We start from the raw sequence: 19308 nt of genomic DNA, 5'->3' as shown, positions 1-19308 counted from the left end.
ACAGTGTTTTGGTTCGTGGTTAAACCTTATTGTCTTTAATAAACACTGCTCTCAAAGATCTTCTTTTGCCTGTGCTGGGGGCAGGGCTTGTTACTGCACAGAAGAGAGCTGCAATCATGGCAACTGATACTAGTTTTGAAGAATAGAATAGAACTAAACCACACAGTCCATCTATTGTGAGGATAGCCATGCCACCTGAATGGAACTACAGATGCTGAATTGTTCTGTTGGTGTAACACAGGTCCCACTTGGGGTACATATTCCTTCTTATCTATCGCTGTCTTTGTTGTTGGCATTTGTTGCTAACCTGCAGATTTCAATACATTCATTCTGTTACATGACAATGTCAATAGAGGACTGAACTGACACCATGTCGATGTGTATCTGATGAACAGGAAAAGCACAGAGTGGATACCATTGCTACGTTGCACTTAGAGCAAAATATCTGAAAAGAAAAAGGACTATAATAAATGGTGCTCATCCCACAAATGCAGTTTTACATAACCATGCTAATCTTTATCCTAAATCCTAAAACTGTGCCATATGTAGACAACGCTCTGGAAAGAATGCCTCTATTTTCATTTGTTAATGTATATTTCATGGTTCGTCTCATCAATCTTCTAATCTACTCAGTGAGCTAAAGTAAACCCATCATGACAACCAAAGCTTAGCGTGTGACAGGAATATGTAACTAGGTTCCTTGGCATTGTATGTTCATTAACTTACAGCAGCCCTAAAGTGTTTACTTTCAAAACCCAGCCGGTACTAATTGGACTTAGGCAAAGCTCTTTATCATGAGACATGACAGCTCTCACCATTCGTCTCAGGAGTGGGTTTTGTATGCGGTACAATATCTCCCATGGGATTGTAAAACTATCTCTGTTCATCCGAGCTTTAATTGGTGTCCATGTGATAAAATCGTCAAATTGCATATGGCCTGTTTGAAACTGGCTACAACTGAATCTCCTCTGAGGACACCTGTGTGTCCTAACCTCAAGCCACTTGCCAAAATTGGTCTAGTAAGTCAGGAGATATTTAGAGGTACAATAGATGCCTTATGGTTAATAAAGTCCTCAATAGGCCACTCTCCAACCTACCATTCTTAGATAAGGTTCTAGAGAGAGTTGTTACAAAAATTTCTAACCCTTAATGGTATAGTCGTGAAGTTTCAGTCTGGTTTTCATGTTGCACATAGCACCGAGATAGCCCTTGTCAGAGTTGTGAATGATCTGCTGATAAGTTCTGACTCAGACTTTCCATGTTTTAATTCTTCTAGATCTAAGTGCTGCATTTGATACTGTAGACCATTCAACCCTGGTGAATCATCTTGAAAGCACAGTGGGACTGTCTGGCCTTGTCCTATCCTGGTTCAAATCTTATCTTTCTGATAGGTTTCAGTTCGTCTCTATTTTGGGGAGGTAAAATCAACATTATCGGAAGTTGTCTGTGGTGTTCCACAGGGCTCCATTCTAGGTACCCTGTTGTTTTCTTGATATATGCTACCGTTAGTTGACATTCTCCTCACACATGGAATTTCTTCTGCCTGGGTGTTATTAGATAATTGCCTTACAGACATCAAGCATTGGATGACACAGAATTTTCTAATGTTGAATTCAGATAAAAGAGAGGTTATAGTGAGCTCACAGAACTAACTACAAGGAAATGTAGAACTACATGAGCTCGACCCTTGCAGTCTCTGGTCAAAACTTAACTAGACATTAAGAGTTTGGGGGTGATCTGTGATCCTGATCTCTCATTTGAGACTCATATTAGGGAGTTTACTAAAAGTATCTTTTTCCCATTTGAGAAATATAGCCAAACTTAGGTCAATTATTTCTGTATCTGATGCTGAAAGACTAATGCATGCGTTTGTTTCATCTAGAATTGATTATTGTAATGCCCTTTTTTCTGGTCCCAAAACATCTGCTATCTGGCTTATAGCTTGTTCAGAATACCGCCACTAGAATTCCGACTAAAACCAGGAAATGTGAACATGTTACCCGTGTTTTAGCCTCTTTACACTGACTCTCTGTGCAGTATAGAATTGATTTTAAGATTTAGGCCCTGAATGGATTAGCACTAGGGATGTAAATATAAATTAATAACAAAATCTGTTTAAAACTATTTGATTTCTATCGGTTAACCATTTAACCGTAGTTACACTGTCACACTAAATACCCTTAAAATAAATACCCTTTAAATAAATACCCTTTCCACCTATATTTGTCATGCATTGACATTTGTTTACCAAACATAAAAAGAGGCAACTCAGAGCACAAATCGTCTTTAATTGCATCACGATTGTATCACATTGATGATATGTGTACCGGTACACCTTTCTAAGTTTTTAGCATCTCCTTCATAGTTAATCTTGATCCACTACAGGGGACACTGGTTCCACATAAAATAAAACACCATTAAAAAAAAAAATACACATTACCATCCCATTAATTTAGCATAGCAATCAACAATTCATTTTTCAAGATTCATATGTTATTGCTATGAATCCGTTTTAAAAGCAAATACATAAAAGACGTTTTTCTTTTTTCATCGCTTGAAATGACCACAGGTAAATGGCAACTTTAACAAACTGTGTCCACAACTACTGAACTAAACCATTTTGGTTTAAAAATAAAATAAAACAAAGAGTCTGCAGTTCCCAAGATTCGCTGCACTGTGATCCCCTAGTTCTAGCATTAAAAATAACTACTCAATATTGTACAGCCAACAGTAAAAAAAATAAAAAATTAAAAAAAATACAAATGCTTCTAGGCTGCCACGGTTTACGCGATCGTACCACAAAGACAGCTTCTTGATCCAGCTCTCGATTTTGACAGTGAGAGAAAAGACAAATATATCTCATCGTTGGACTGACGTGTTAAGAATATTTTAAGCGATCAAAAATATCTACCAGGAAACCATACAAGAACAAGCTTTTACGGGTTTTACTTCTGATCGGGTCATTGCTGTCGGCACTTCTTTTGCTGCAGTGCCACTTGATTCCCCTTCATTACTCCCGTTTCCAACACTTTTCTTCAGAAAACTGTGAATTGTTTGATATTTATAAAGCAACTTTGTGAACTCACCGAGACTACACATCCCGCTGACATGGCAAGTTGGCTGTTAGGTTGCCAGTTCAGAACTTTAAGACAAAGGCAGGTATTTCATAGGTATTTGACACGTAACTTTGTTTTGACCGCTTCATTTTTACAATGCTCCCTTTTCTATGTGCTGCTGTGCTCCTCGTATGAACACCGGAAATCAAAAGCTTGAGGCTAGTCTGACAGTTATGTTGTTTGCCAAATAAAAAATACAGACTTGCAGAGTTCAGAGGCAGTGCATAAAGAGCACATATTTTGTTGGATAGTTACATTTAAAACACAAAATGCCATACACAGTTTATCAATTTGTATTATACGTTCGTTAACTGTTATGCAGAAATGGTATGCATTTATTTATCGGTTAGCCGTTTAACCTGTTACATCTCTAATTAGCACCTAGTTATTTGCGGGAGTTACTGACCCGGTATCTTCCAAACCGCACTCTGAGGTCACAAGATGCAGGGCTGCTGGTTATTCCTATGGTCAAGAAAAGCAATATGGGAGGTATTATGGAATGCTCTGTCTTTGTTTGTCAGGGAAGCTGGGACCATTACAGTTTTCAAGTCAAGACTAAAAATGCACTTTCATAAAATGGCTTTCTTATCATAGTTGGTTTTAAGGTAACTTTAAAATTGCTGCTTTTGTATCCTTATGTGTATGCTGTTGTTTAAATCTGTTTTTTAAATGGTCTGACTGGCAGTTTTATTGTGCGACATGCTATACAAATGTATTGTGGTTTGTTCTTTTTTTTGGTATGTGCTGTACAGAGCTTTGCGATAGTTTTGTATAAAAAGCGCTATATAAATGCAATAAATAAATAAATAAATGAATACATAAATAAGTGTATATATAAATAAAAGACAGAGGTTCAATACTTTCTGTGGAATAAGGGTTCAGTCATGGAATTACAGATCAGTTGACAACATAGCAGTAAACTCAAAAAGTAATACATTAAATGTCAACTATTTCCATTTTAATGTCACTTTACTGTGGTAAATAGGTATGTTTTACAGTGGTAATTAGTCTGGATTTACAACACATGTTGTACCATGGTAGCTAATGCTTTACTGACAATCTGAATCTCTAGAAAGCTTAAGATAATCAATGGTGATTTATTTAGCAAGTTGTAGCCTGTCTTGTGTCAAACACTATTAGCGTGAAAAGAGACAAAAAGAGGGTGAAGGGACTTTGGGTTTGTTTATGCTGTTGAAAGATAAACATTCAGACAAAAAATAATCCATGAAGAATTTTAAACAAAAATAAAAATCTCAAAATATGTGTATTTCCTGTGTGTATACAGTAACAGCTGCTAAACCCTTTAGCAACCTCTTCAAAGAGGTTAGCTGACCTTTGCCCTTCGCAGTCACTCTTACTCCAGGAGCGATTTATAATTTGATCGCTGTCAAATTTACCAAACAGTTACAATAATACAGTGAGTTACTGTCATTTATTTGCAGCTGTGTCACACCTGTTCATTCTTCTGATAAAACACAAACTTTCCAAAATCATGGTGAATGATTTGGCAACCATTATCCTGTTGAAATCATAAATGCTTATTTTAAATATTCTCAGTGTTTTTCAGTCCTGAAAAAGTCCTGAGCTTTCTGATGTAATGTTCACAAGAAATATTTGAATAGCCTAAGGATTTAAATACAGAAACAGGAGAAAAAAAATTAAATACTGCCCATGTCTCGGCCTGTAGCAATTGAAGAGCCAACCAGGAAACATTTTGGTGGATGAGTACATCCTAATAGCTCACCAGACATAAGTTGTGCCTGCCTATGTAAAGCTACTTTAGAAATCGAAGCCCTTAAGCTTGGGAGGATTCACTTGTCGTGCTACTTGTGCTGCTGGATTACTTTCCCCATTATACATGTTTACCTTGGTAAACGATGGTAAAAGCATATCAGAGCTTGCAGGAGCAACCACGATAGAGTGAGGTACATACACATGCTATGGTTAATCACAGTAGTAAAAGCATGGGAAAATCTATTGTAAACTTCTAAACTACTGAACAGACATACATTACCATGTTAAAGCTTTATAAGGGCTGCTGTAGGTCGTTTCTGGTTGGCGGTGCTTGAGTATTTTAAATCCTTTTTACCGGTTAACAGACAAGCCTAAACAAATTAGAATCTTAATTCTATCAACTCCTGAGATCAGCCGCACAATGCTTATTTTTCTTAGTAAACTCTTGGCTTTGAAGTGTTTTTGGCCTTCTTTAGGCATGATCAATCTGACAGCGGAGGTGCTCACAAAGAATCATATTTGTAGATGTGCGTGGTTATTAAAACAAAGTGGAAATAACTAAAGCTAGCTTATGTTAGTTTGTTAGTGCTTCAGGGTGTACAGGGCATGAGTCATGCTACTTTGCTATGTAATAATAGCATTCCTCAAAACAGAGACCTTCAAAAGACTTAACTCTACCATGGAGACATTCCTCCAGCTAATAGAGATGTTTGGAGATGGCATTGGTTACTGTGTATGAGACCTTAAAAAACAAAGATTGCACAGAAATATACCTTTCATTGTGGCAACAAAGGTGGGCACTGATTTCAAAACATGCTCTGCTTGGCTAGACTTGGATCCTAATTTAAAAGCAGCAAGCTTCTCCTGCACTCACAGCTGTTTAAAGTAGCTCAGATAATCCTCAGCCATTAGTGGTAATATTTTGTTTTTCTTAGTCTGCTCAACTTCCCTCCTGGCTTTGAACCCACAAGTCTATTCCGTTCCTGTTAAGACTGTTGAAAAAAAAAAAAAGTTTTTATTCAGTTCAGATTCCAGGACAATTAGAAATCCCTAACTGATGTCAGTGGTGACAGCTCACAAAAACAGTGACAGTGAATACCGTAAGAACGGTTGTATTGGTCGCACTGGCGTAAAAGTTGCTCCCCACGTTTGCAGACTTAAATTTTAGGATTCTTGAGACTTAAATGTTGTGTTTAAAATACTTCCTACATGTTCAACACTGATAAATAAAAACATATACACAGGTTTAGTTTTAAAATAACCCTTGTTTGCAACATTTTATTCCCTTAATAATTTTACAGTGTTGTTTTTTCATTTTTTAGTTAAACTGCTAATAGAAAGTGTATTCTGTTTTTCAAAATTTCCAAAAAATGTAATTTAAGTACAATTTCAAAATACATCATAATGTAGATATCACTACTACTGTAACTCCCAGTAGTAGCAGTGTAAATCACTGACAAGTGGAACTTGAATGGATTTAAAAAGTAATAATTACCAGTAAGTAAAATCAAGTTATACCTTCTACATCACATCTGTATTAACCTATTTTATTTTAACTTATCAAGTACCCAAACACTTCAAGAAGATATCTTTGTGATACTGAACATTTCTTTCCAAAACCATACTTAGAAATATAGTTCCAGCTGCATTGGGTTTTACAAATGTGTTCTATTAATTACAATTTTAAAGAAACGTATTAAACAGTGCTGCTTGAATCAATTAAAAAAGCAAAAAAACAAAACAATAAACTAAACAGTGCACCATAATCAGTTCACAAAACATCTTAATGTTGCATACGATGCAGTACAACTGCATTAAACTTACAGCTGTACTATAAGACATTCATTTTGTTTTCTTAATCAGAACCATTACGATACACATACTTTACAAGTGTACCACTGTGTTGCACTGACATGAACAAGAAGTTACACTATGTATTAAAGTCATTAAAAGTACTCCATTCAAACAAAATATTTTTTCTGCATCGGGCCATAAACTCTTACCGCCTCTATGAGCTTGTTTTTCTTTTGCCATATTTTTAAATTTGCCTTTGTTTCGTCTCCAGTCCAGTTAAGTACTGTTTTTTAATTAATTCCAAACTCTCGTTAAGCATTGTGATTGCCACGCTTTTCAGCAAAGCCAGCAGCTTGCAATTTCAAAACGTGTTGTGTAGATTTTCACCTGCATTATAATATTTAATCGCAGTGCAGTTACAACGAATGCAAGACTTCATAAGTTTACTCAGCTTTCTGACCAGTAGCAGGGGCAGGTTCAGTCTGAATGTTGAGAAATCAATGATTCTGGTGGGTGTAAGTAAGGAAATTAATAGAGATGGACAGCTAGTGTTTTAACAATCATGCGGTTTCCATGTGGGTCAATTTACACATAAAATGGCGATGCATGTGCACATTTGAGAGAATTACTCGGGTGAATCAGGTTTGAGGCTGAAAAAAACGGCCAAAGAGAGGTATAGGGTAAATCTCATTTACTTGTGTAAATGACGAAACACACAGGAAAATCCACGCCCAGTTTTGCATGGAAACCCGCATTTCATGTATAAATGTTAATAACCGTGTTTATCCTTAACTATAAATATTGCAAGGGAGCAGGTCAGTTGTTACTGTGGATTCCAAGATGGCAGAAAGTAGTGGCTGATGGGTGATTTTATGGTTAGCAGTGGTGTAGTTCACCTTAATAATGATGCAGGCGGCTTTTTTTATTATTGTTTTTTGCTGTGTCTGGCCTTTCATGTTGTATATCTGGTGTGGGTTTACATTTCTGTATAAAACCACTTACCATGAACTGCGTTATGCCTGTGTTATAGTATTAGTGCAGCTGTTTGAGAATACCCTTGCTGCTTAAATGTCTAACTGAATTAATTCCGTCCTTTTTTTGATCCCAGCTATGTCCAAAGACGACGTGTGTCTGCCCTCCTCATTAGCAAATATAGTTGGTGAACTGGATATCATGAACCAGCTCGTCAGAATCTCTGACAGCACGAGACTCCTCAGCTCTCTCCTGTCCAATTGAAACTGGTGGCTGAGGGTAGTATACGCAGCATCAGCTGATCCTCTATGTGCTGTACTGCCTGAATGAAAGCGATATATATATATATATATATATATATATATATATATATATATATATAACTTCTCTGCCGGTTTTCAGCCGTGGTGATCTGCAATACATGTTGGTCAGTTTCATTTTATACCTCCAAGTTTATTTTTAATTAATGAGTCGTAAGATACATTAGTTGAAACATTATTCACTACTAATGACATCTGAAAAATCAATTTGGGCAAGAGAGTTAAAACACATTATTAACCAGCCAGGCACAAGCTATTTTGCTTTATTATAGCAGCTTAGATTCACTCATGTACCAGTTCTCTGCGCATGGAAACCACATTTTTACAAAGGTTCACTAGTAATCTACAAAAACAGCACGAGTACTTTACGCATAGCTAATTCACTTATCAACCCCCATCTTTCCCATTCATTTGCACGACGTCAGGTGAAAAGCCTGGTTTACTCAAGTAAAATAAACTGAGCGAACGGAAACCCAAAAAAAGCAATTTACACGAGACATTTTTCTTGTGTGGCTCGAGTTAAAAAAAAAAAACTTGCATGGAAACCCCATGAATGAATCAGTATAGCTGTGACATGTTCATATTCCGAAGATTAATAACTTTAATCACTATTTATTAAACCACTATATTTTTTCTCCATGTACACATGTCTGGGTCAAGAGGAGGTCAGTCAGGAGTCTATTGAACGTGTTTAACATTCAAAATGATTAATGGTATTGACATAACTAATTAAAACTTTTAATTAGAACATTGGTTTTGTGTTTCTACGTAGCAAAATGGTCTGAATGCAGTAGATCCTGAAAAAAATAATTGGATTGTTGACAGTTAAGTTTGTGTGAGCCATAACCATGGCTGTAGTAATCCCATTGGTATATTATATGTTTGTGGCACTGGTACATTAGTTTAATAGACACATCAGCGCATACGTTGCACCAATGGAGTCGCTCCCCCCTTTTTAGGGCCTCCAAAACATGCCTATAATTGACTTATACAATATTTGTTATGATAATTGATTTGTAAGACCATGCTTTTAAACTAGTAATGGTTTAACCATGAATAAAGCATGGTGGAACATGGTTTAAACTTGATAAAAAATATCTGACTGAAGTCTGACTCTAAACTGGGATTAAAAAGTCTAAATTGTATGGGTCCTATTCATAATCAGAAGGCTGCTTATGCTTATTGATTATTACAAATTGGATTTCAGCAGTACCCGCTGTACAAATGTAATGATATTTTGTTTGTGTTAAGTTTCTGGTATCACAATCTTTGTATGTTTATTTCATAGCTCAAAATAGTTTGCTGTGAGGATCACTATGCGCATTTTGATTGAACCATCACGGTTACATTTTAGCATGCTGATGCGTGTTATACATTTTTACTTTACAAGTGGGTCATTCCACACAAAATGGACTGAATTTTTTGGATCTTGCCAACCTCACTTTCTCAGATTCTTTTGATATAGTGTATGGATGTATCTAGAAGCATTTTAAGAAAAATCCCAAAATATTAGCTGTCAACTCTCATTGTTTTTGAAGTTATGGGCTTATAATGGGGGGTTGCCCGTGACAGATGAAAATAAGCACTGAAAAGGAGCCACGTTTGAGAGGTCACGTTTGAGAGGTCATGCCAAAGAATTCAGGATATTTTTTTGATACTCACTCCATACACAGAACTGATCTTCCAGTTTAATAATCTGTCAACACAGGGATGTTAATGTGATAGAGGCAAATGTAGAAAAAAGTGCAAATTCGCAAGTAAAAACTCCTGAATCACTGTAGCTATCCCTTCTGTAGTTTTAAACATGGTCACTTTTTAGCGCTCCTTTTCATCTGTTATGGTCACTCCCCATTATAAACTCATGACTTCCAAAATAAAAAGTTCAAAGTTAATACTTTAGGATTCTTCCTGAAACACTCCCAGGCACATTCAAGTGAGATATCAAAAGAATATGAGGGTCAGGTGGGGACCATTGATGTACTAGAATGACCCAAGTGCTGTGTTCAAATGTGCAGTGTTTTTTTTTTCATTTTTATGCTAATATATAAACTTTTAGTTACTACTTATTCCATTGTTCATTGTGCCTTCTGTGTCTTCAGTCTCAACATAAAGTCTGCTTTGTCAGTTTGTTTACATTTGGAAAAAGTTAGTTTCAGGTGCAGGATTATAAACTCTTAATCTTGAAACCTGCTAAGGGGCATGCTTGCTACTTTTTAATTCTGTGAGCCAGAACATCATAGACCCACTACTACTAGCAGTAGAAGAACCTTGAAAGTGTTACTCACAGGAAACAAAATGGAAGGGTTTGGAAATTACGTAATGTAGTCAAGCAGTTAAAACTAAAATGTTTTATGCCTTATTTGCTTGTCTTAAACGATGGACATTCCTAAAATAAAGTTTCCTAATTCACCCTCCATGTTTTGTGGCAGGTTACCTGTCCAAAGTGTTGAGGAATTACACAGGGCATGCTTGTGATGGGGAGTACATCTCTGTGCGGTGCCCTCACCGGACTACCATCAGCATCCAGGCTTCCTTTTATGGCAGGAGGATGCCAAGCCATCAAATGTGCCCGCCCCGTTACCCACATTCCAATACTGAACTATTCAAGGAAGACACATCCTGTTCAAGCGTTACCTCACTTCAGGTAAGTGGTATCATCAAAGTTGTCCTTTTAGGGAGTAGAAAATGTAGCTTCAGTGCAGTTACCCTTACCATGAATCAGCATTATGGAACTAGGTTCCCATTCTCTTTGGTATCCCGAAGAACATCTGCTCTACAGCATAGTATTTCCTAATAAACCAATATATTGCAACCCACAATCCAATTGGCTAACACAAGTTTCATGTTAGTTATACTGTACAAATGTGTCATTCCTTTCTGAAAATGTGAGGAACTATGACTAATTTAATTTGAGGAATCCTGTAAACTGTATGATGACAAGGTTTAAAAAATCGAGTTGTATTAACCTAGTCTGTCTGTGTTTTTCTTGTGGCTATCTATAAAGTGGATGATAAATGTGGTTTGTCAGACGATTTGGCTAACATCCAAGCTCCCAGCAGACCTGCAGTGAAAACTTCTCAGATATCTTTTGTGTGATGTTTATTTTTATTAATGGATACACCCATGATACAGCAGAACCATATTTAATGTGTATTTATAAAAATCGAAAACGGCACCTGTTTTTAGCGGTGCCCCTCTGCTCATTGTGCAGTTCAACTTTCTGTCCAACTGTGTTTTCTCCTCAAAAGGGTTGTGGTTTAAATGCTATGAAACAACACTCTTCTTCATTTTAGTCTGCACATGTACAATTAGTCCTCCTTGCTTTCTTTGCAGGTGGGAAGTCTTTGACATTGACATTTTTTTTTAAATTTTATTTATTATTTATTAATTTATTAACCAACGTTACTTCATTGTTATCTACTTCTGTTGATGTTGCTTTTAACACTAAGAACATTTTCATTCAAGAATAAATACATCTTTACCTATGTGGCTGATTGGGAATAGGTAAGCAAACATTCTTAGCTAAAAAAAAAAAAAAAAAAAAAAGCTCGAAATTTTTTTAATGAATTCTTGTATTATTAAAACTGAAAAAAAAGAGACTTTAACAGTAATCAAAACATAATCATGTTCAAAGAGACAGAATAATGGAATGCTTGTAGTTTTACAGGATCTTTCGACATTTATCAAGTGCCGGCTTGTCTGAGGTCTGCGATTGTTGGTTCAGCGTTGACACATCAGCTGTCATTCCTAATCCAGGTTTTAGAAGCAGTTTTCAGGGTCAAGTGTTAAATTCCCCAGTAGTTTTCACACCACAGATTTACACCCCTGTGTATAGCTGAAGCAATGTACGTCTGGGAGAAGCTTTGCAGTAGGTTAAATATCATGGGTTGCTCCAATAATTTATTTTTCTTTTTTCCCCTTAACTAATGTTGATTTAAAAAATGAAAACGGATTCAGAATAATTCATTAAGCGCTTTAGGCCAAGGACGTTGTAAGCAGTGTCTCTAACAAATGATCTTTCAGCATTTCTGATCGTTTTTTTGTTTGGCCACATGGCGATGTGAAATTTTTCAAGCCGTGTAGACATTCACTCAGCCTGACAACCAGCAACTGTAATAATTCCAACTTACCTTGGCAAAAGTTGTATTTCAATGAAGGGCAATTGCTGTCTTATATGTTGCTGTAGGACAGAAAATCTGTACTGCGGAGAAACTAAATGTTTTAGCTACTGTATGTGTTTCAAAGATAAGGGAGGATGTTTTTGGAGATTACGGTAAATGTGTACTGTGTAAGATCACTATTCATACAAAAAATTAAGAATATGAGTACTATTTTCTTAAAAGCCACAGCTTTTTTTCAATTTACACTGCAGTTTTTTTTATTAAACCGCGGCAGTGTGATTTTCTGAGGACCCCTTGGACATTCCCTGTGGACCCCTAGGGGGATAGACCCCAGTTTCAGAACCACTGTTGTAAGATCATCTATAACATCTATACTTTTTGAAACCTAATTGAACTTGCTTGTCTGTCACCTGCTGCCCACCCTGTCAGGCCTACAGAGGCAATCTGTCTCATGTCAGGCCACCTCACCTGCTTTTGCTTGAAGGCCACAGAAACAGCAGACCCTTACATTGGGCTGGAATTGAAAACTTTTTAAACCACCCAAGACCCAGCATGTTATTAATAATGCTTGATAAATATATAGGATGGGAATAAATATAAATACATTCTGGACCCGTAATGGCTCGCTGTTGCTGACAAGTTTAATTACATTTAATGAAAGAAAGTCTGCTGAAGAAGGTGACCTTTCAAAAAAAAAAAAATTGAAATATCTTGTTTGGCTACAGTACACGTTGTTGCAAGGTTGGTCTTCTCGTGTGAACAGCCCATTTTTAAGCTTGCCCATTGTCTGCAGTAGTTATACAGCTCTTAATAAGAGTGAATAACAAGCAAAACCTTGTGATAAAACTTCCCACCCAAAGCAGGTGCTTGACTGATGTAAACAGTGTCTTCCTCCGGGTTGTCTACTCACAGAGAACTGCTAGAATTCAGGGAAACTAAAAAAAAATGCTGGTGTGTAAACAGGATGGCTTATGGTGATGTCAGACCAGGAAGAGACAGACAACAATACTGCGAGTGATGTGCGAATTTATTATATATAAAAAGGTTGAACAAACAGAAAACAAAACACTATCACCAAACAAAACACTATCACCAAACAAAACACTATCACCAAACAAAATGGCACGGTGGCCAAAACAGACAAACACAACAGATACGGAATAAACAAGTACCGTGCTGGTGTAAAAGTAGCATGGGGAGCAATTATTTTCTAGATTTATTCTTTTTATCTCACGTCGTTCATTCTGCCTCTGAACACACTAACACGTTCAGCCAAAGCTGCAATCTGGAGATGGTCACATTCTACATGTTTAGCATGGAGGGGGGATTTTAACCCCATCCGTGCTGTAAAAGAATTAACAATAAAACAATGTAATACAAATACAAATTTATATATATATACACACATATATATACACACACACACACACACACACACACACAGGGGCAGGGTATATCCTGGCACATTGTGTAAAAGAGCAAGAACGCATTGTAGCCTTTTTTTTAATTAGGATCAATCACCACACAACATGCCTGTTAACATTGGCATCACACGTTTTAATGCAGCCCTACACTCTCAGAAAATAGAATGTTGCAGGGCTTGTCATTCACCATATGGGTTCTGCATTCTATCCTTCATTTGCATGTGGGCACCCATTACATTAGCATTACATTATATACAGAATGTTTTTGGCTATTTGATTTCATATTGAACAAATTTTATTAATATACAGAACCCTCTGTTGTTAAGTATTAAATAATGATTATTTATACACCTTAAACAAAATAAGAGGTCCAGAAAACCCTAAGGAACCATTTTGTTTGATACACACACACACACACACACACACACACACACACACACACACAGCGAAACATGTTTTTTTGTGCACTAGGCATTTGGTTAATTATAACTGGATGTTTTAATGCATTGTTCTATCATATCTCACAGGACATTCTCAGTATACTGCATTGAAAGTTGTTTAATTTGGAAAGAAAAATACCTCTGGTCTAGCGCATCACAGCGGGGGGGGGGGGGGGGGGGGGGGGGGGGGGGGGTACAGTTTTAGTTTACACAGGGGCAATTTGCAAACAGTAGGACACACTTGTTCTTTCATTATAAGATCAAAAGTAATTAGTGTTCTCATTTAAAAAAAGAAACTGTGTTCTTAACCGCTTAGCAGTTATGCTTAAGATGTTTACCTCTTTTCTGCCATGTTGTTTGGGACTGGCTTTTCCTTAACAAAATACGAATAGAGGGGCTTTGCAAATATTCTGTATTTTGTTATATTCCTTACTGAGCTACATGATTTCCACTACATGAGAGTACATGTTAAAACTTCATGCTGGTATTGGACTCAGCACTCGCCAAGATAAGCACCAACTAAGACAGAGCTTCTTTTACTGCAAACTAATGTAATCCATCTGAGTTTCCTTCCATCTGATGATGCTGATAGCCTTCTGCCTGGTGTTGATGGTTGAAGTGTAATACTGGCTCCAGGGATCAGCCTATTTGGCCTCCCTGGTGCATCAGCACACACAACTGCTGCAATGCTAGCTCTAGGGATCTAGCTAAGCACAACTTACTTACCTTCCTTTCCATCAGTGTTGCTTTCTACTGTGCTTGAAGTCTCCAAACAGAATATTTTCATCTCAGCCAGTGCCAATTGCTGCTCCTCTCTCTGCTGCGTCAGATAAGTTCTTCATTGTGCGTCGCGACTCTTGACCACTGAATCCGATGTCTCAGAGAAACCGAGTTGTGGAGTGTGCCACAAATCCTCGACAGCCCACCTCCACTGGGTAAACCTGGACTCTCCAACCTCACTGTTCCATTTCAGCAGTTAGTTGAGCATACTGAAGTTTCTTCCTTTCATATGCCCCATCCACAGCATCCTCCCATGGCTCTGTTAACTCTACCAGGTGAAAAGGGCGTGCTGATCTAGGCCACAAGACAATATCAGGTCGAAGGTTAGTGGCGGCAACCTCAGGTGGGAAAATAAGCCGTTGTCCAACATCTGCCAGTGTTTTCCAGTTTCTAGCAGCTTCCAGTTGTCCTAGACATGTTTTGGTTTCAATATCTTTTCTTGGTGGTTTCTCTCCTAGATGGAGGAATGTTGTTCTTCGTGTGTCATATATTGTGGAATTGTTGGCAACCTGTTGGTCATACTGCGCTTGTCTTTCAATGCTAAAGCCAAACATTGAAGCATGTGGTCATAACTCCAAGTAAACCATCGTTGGCAAAGACCCACCTTACATCCTCTCAAAATGTGTCTTAATGTAGCTGGTGATGAACTCAAAGGACACCATGGATCCTCTTCTACCCATAGATTAAGGTTCTGTGATGATGGGAGAGCATCCTATGTTGACCTGATGAGGAAACTAATCCTGCTCTGTTCCATTGTCTATAGATCTCGCTAGCAGATCTTGCGTTGTTCCACACTCTCCCATCTCATCCATTCTCCCTGCTTGGTCTGGGAAACCGCCTTTACACACCTCATCCTCTCCTCCTGCATTTGCCCCTTGTTGACTACCAGCTTCCTCTATTACACATATTACTATACATTATTTATTAAAACAAAATTTGGCATTGCATGTATTTGGATCTATACTTATGCTGCACTTACATTCTATTGATGGCTCTGTCATTCATTAAACACCAGGTCAGGAATGTTTTAGTTGTTTGTGATACAAATAATCATACAATATACGTGTCATACCAAATAGGTGTCATACATTTTTAGCAATACTTGTGGGGTAAGATATGGCTGGCTTGTGGGTAATTGTTAAAATAGTTTATAATTGTGAAGAAATCTCTATAGGTCAGTGTGGCAAAGTGCCTGCCCCTGTGCGCATTTTTGTGTTATATGTTGCGTGTGGTGTGTTAATGTTGGTGTATGTATTGCTGCATGGGATATAAATGGGTTTGTGTAACACGAGTGATTAAAATATATAGCTGTAGTTAGGCACAGCGATTGCACAATCACTTCACGCACAGATAAACTATGTAATAGTATGTGAGTATGGGATTGCACAAATTAGTTCATGTGCTGGGATTCAAGTGAATAATTGATTAGTAATTGAATCCCAGCACAGCTGTATGTTCGTGAGTGGAGAACGGGTGTATTAAAATAATAAATAATTAAAATATAACCAATGCTACTTGTTTAGTGTTCGTCTACCATTTGTTTGTTTGTGCCCTTCATTTTGAGTGTTTTGTTTTGTTTAAACCTTTTATTTTACAATAACAGTCCAGTCTGATAATGTATTATTTTGCAGGTATTAGTTATTCCACACACAAATTCCTTTCAAATCAATCAACCCTAAATGCTTTGGATAGAACCTTCACATTTGATACTACTTCTCTCTGTCAGGTTCGACTATCAGCATCACCCAATAACAAATAAATTTTCTCTGCATATTTGCTTTCTCTTAAATGTAGACACAGTGTTCTAAAATGACATTCATATTACTGTCATGGAGTGTTTTTCAGCACTTCACACACTTGAGTTGCGGCTCTTTCAGATGACTAGAAGAAGCAACAGCGGTTAAATGTTTTAGGGAAAATTCAAACAACCTCCAGAAGTGCCTCAAACCACTTTTTGTTTTTTAATTTTATAGCATTTTTTTTTTATCATCACTGGTTTGTGGGGGAGGATATGTGGGTACTGAGTTTTAGAAAAAAAGGCAACTTCATACTCTAGTTGGAGGGGAGTAAAATACACATTTGGTTTACACTTCTACAATACATCATTAAACAACAGTGTAGAGGATTTAAGTGAAATGCAACAGTGAGAGCAAACAGCCTGTTAGAATAACTATTTAGAAACACTTAGAATGCAGCCCAGACATGAGAACATCTCTTAATTTTTGTTGCATACTAATTATGCTTTAAATCACTGTATTTATATTCTTTGTAAACATCATTACATTTGTAAATCTTTCCAGGTGATGTAATCCATCTAGATTAACTTGGTTTTAAAGCAAGTCACGCATAGTACTTTATTATAGAACACTTCAAATAAAATCAGATTGAGTTTATTCATTGGTTGCCAAAAAAGTTGTTTAAAAAATAATAGAACTGCATTTGTATCATCTGAAAAAACATATCACTGATGTTGTGTTAATGGTATAAAAATAAATATTTGGTTCTTGTCTAATTATCAGAGATTGAGGAGCTTAGCATGCATTAGTGTGAGTGACGGGGCAGGATACCTGTGGGCCCCTCAATAGCAGCCATCCGAAAGGAATTTGTTAAGTCAATGAGCCAGAGAACTTAAAGATGCAATAGCCAAGCCTTTAAAAAAACATTGTGTTATCTGGAAGCGTGTGGCTCAGGTGTGTCTCAGGTGTGGTCCCTGTAACAGGGGTGTGTCAAACTTTTCTAGGGAGGCATAGTAAGCGTTCTAATAATACAATAATTATAGCAATAATAAAAATTTGTTTTTACTTTACCTATGATAGAAAACCGGGCTTAATAATGCATAGACCCAGTGATGGGCGATTTTATGTTTAAGATTCAGTGTCAGTTCTTACTGCATTGTACCCTTGTTCAGGACATAATGAAGCAGTTTGGGGTGCGTGAAAAAAAAACAGAGCGACTGTGCAGGTGCATCATCGGCTGAAAACAAAAAGTGTTGGATGTTGGAAATTGGATTTTCTTTTGCTGGCACTGTAGATGAACCTCGTCCTCAGGATGTTGTCTGTGGTGATGTACTGGCTAATGATCGACTGGTTATTAAAAACAAAAGTACAACCAGAAAAAAACTTGTTTTTAAATGTTTGTAGCAATTTTCTTCAGAGAAACTAGCATCAAGATCATCAAAATTAAAAAAAGATGTACTGGAGTTTTGGCAAATACCTCACTGTGTTTGGTTGTGATTTTTAATTATCGCTATTTTCAGTAAAACTTACTAATTTGGGACTTGATTCAAAAAAGGTTAAGAACCCCTTGTCTAGCAGACAGACACATACTGTAAGAGATTCAGTATCCTGTCATCACTTCATGTTTTCTCTTTTGCTTGTCTAGAAAATGCTGGATGAGTGCCAGGACAGACGGAGCTGCCAGCTTCTTGTCAACAGCAGGCTCTTTGGGGTGGACCCCTGTCCCAGCACCAGTAAATACCTCACTGTGTGGTACAAATGCCGACCAAGTAAGTTCTGCACAAACACTGTCTGTTTAAACTGTCAAGGAGTGAGTAATCCCAGCCCCAGTTCTTTACTGCACAATGTCACCTTTTTCTGCTTTTAGTACTCTTGTAATGTAATATAAAAGAAAATAAAAATCAAAACAGAAGCCCTACACCTGCTCTTAAGTCAAGTCGGCAATTGGAGAAATCCTCCTTTAGCTTGTTCTTGTATTGTTATTAAAACCAGGGATATCCCTAAAACTGGATTTAAAGGGGACAGAACCAAACAAGGTGTTGAATTACTCTTAACACATTTCACAGGGAATGGGTTCAAATGGCATATTAATTAGGTTATGATAAGTGCCCCACTTAAAGTATTCCCAGCAGGATTAGTAATGTGTTCATTTATTTGGGCCACAGTGTTCATACAGTATATAAATCAATTAATAATGACGATAATGTGCTGTTCATCTTCACTCTTTTTCACTCAACAGTCTCTGATTAATGGTGAAGCGTATCCTCCTATTCATGGCAAATGCCCACTATCTGTAACCCTAGAATAAAAAAAAAGAAAAAAAAAACACACAACGACAACTCAATAATGGTAGTGTTTGAATATTATTACTGCTGTGCATCTTTTTTAAAAACCCATTAAAAGTGCTTCCTTGTCTTTTCTTGGAATAGTAAATAATGTGAGATATATTCAGGTCAAGGCCTTGTCTTTCAGAGTTCCGGTCTAAATTAACTGTCATTTATAAACTTGCTCCTCAACGTGATTTGTTGCTGGCAGGCCTCTTAAAGAGCTGCAGGAACAGAGTGAATAAAAACTAGATTCTTTCTGCCTGGTGAATCATTTTTTGCAGGGGCTGTTTCTTTCCTGCCACATTTATCTTCTTTTCAGACATCCGTTTCTCTTCATTGCAGGACAGCTTAAATGGGCAACAGAAGGGCTTGTTGTGCTCTGTTGAGTAATGAGATATAGTAGTCTCCATGTATAGGAACAGCTAAGAGAAAACTTCGCCTAAGGGAACACCCTTGTGGTGAAACAGATTTTTCCCATTGTAAATGCTCTGGCTAGGAACAGGCAACGATAGCGATGTGTTCACAACGGATACAATATTGTTTT

At 37.2% G+C, this 19308-nt stretch overlaps 1 protein-coding gene across 1 annotated transcript in view; it reads left to right on the top strand.

The window, feature by feature from the left end:
* Positions 1–19308, top strand: part of LOC121315542 (protein eva-1 homolog C-like) — a 105646-nt gene that overhangs the window by 22899 nt on the left and 63439 nt on the right. The window contains exons 2-3 of the mRNA XM_041249717.1: positions 10366–10580; positions 18083–18206. Of these exons, the coding sequence (XP_041105651.1) occupies positions 10366–10580; positions 18083–18206 (339 nt within the window). The remainder of the gene's footprint in view (positions 1–10365; positions 10581–18082; positions 18207–19308) is intronic.

This window comes from Polyodon spathula, chromosome 5 (genome assembly GCF_017654505.1).
Source record: "Polyodon spathula isolate WHYD16114869_AA chromosome 5, ASM1765450v1, whole genome shotgun sequence".
NCBI lineage: Eukaryota > Metazoa > Chordata > Actinopteri > Acipenseriformes > Polyodontidae > Polyodon > Polyodon spathula.
This window is presented reverse-complemented; position numbering and strand designations above follow the sequence as displayed.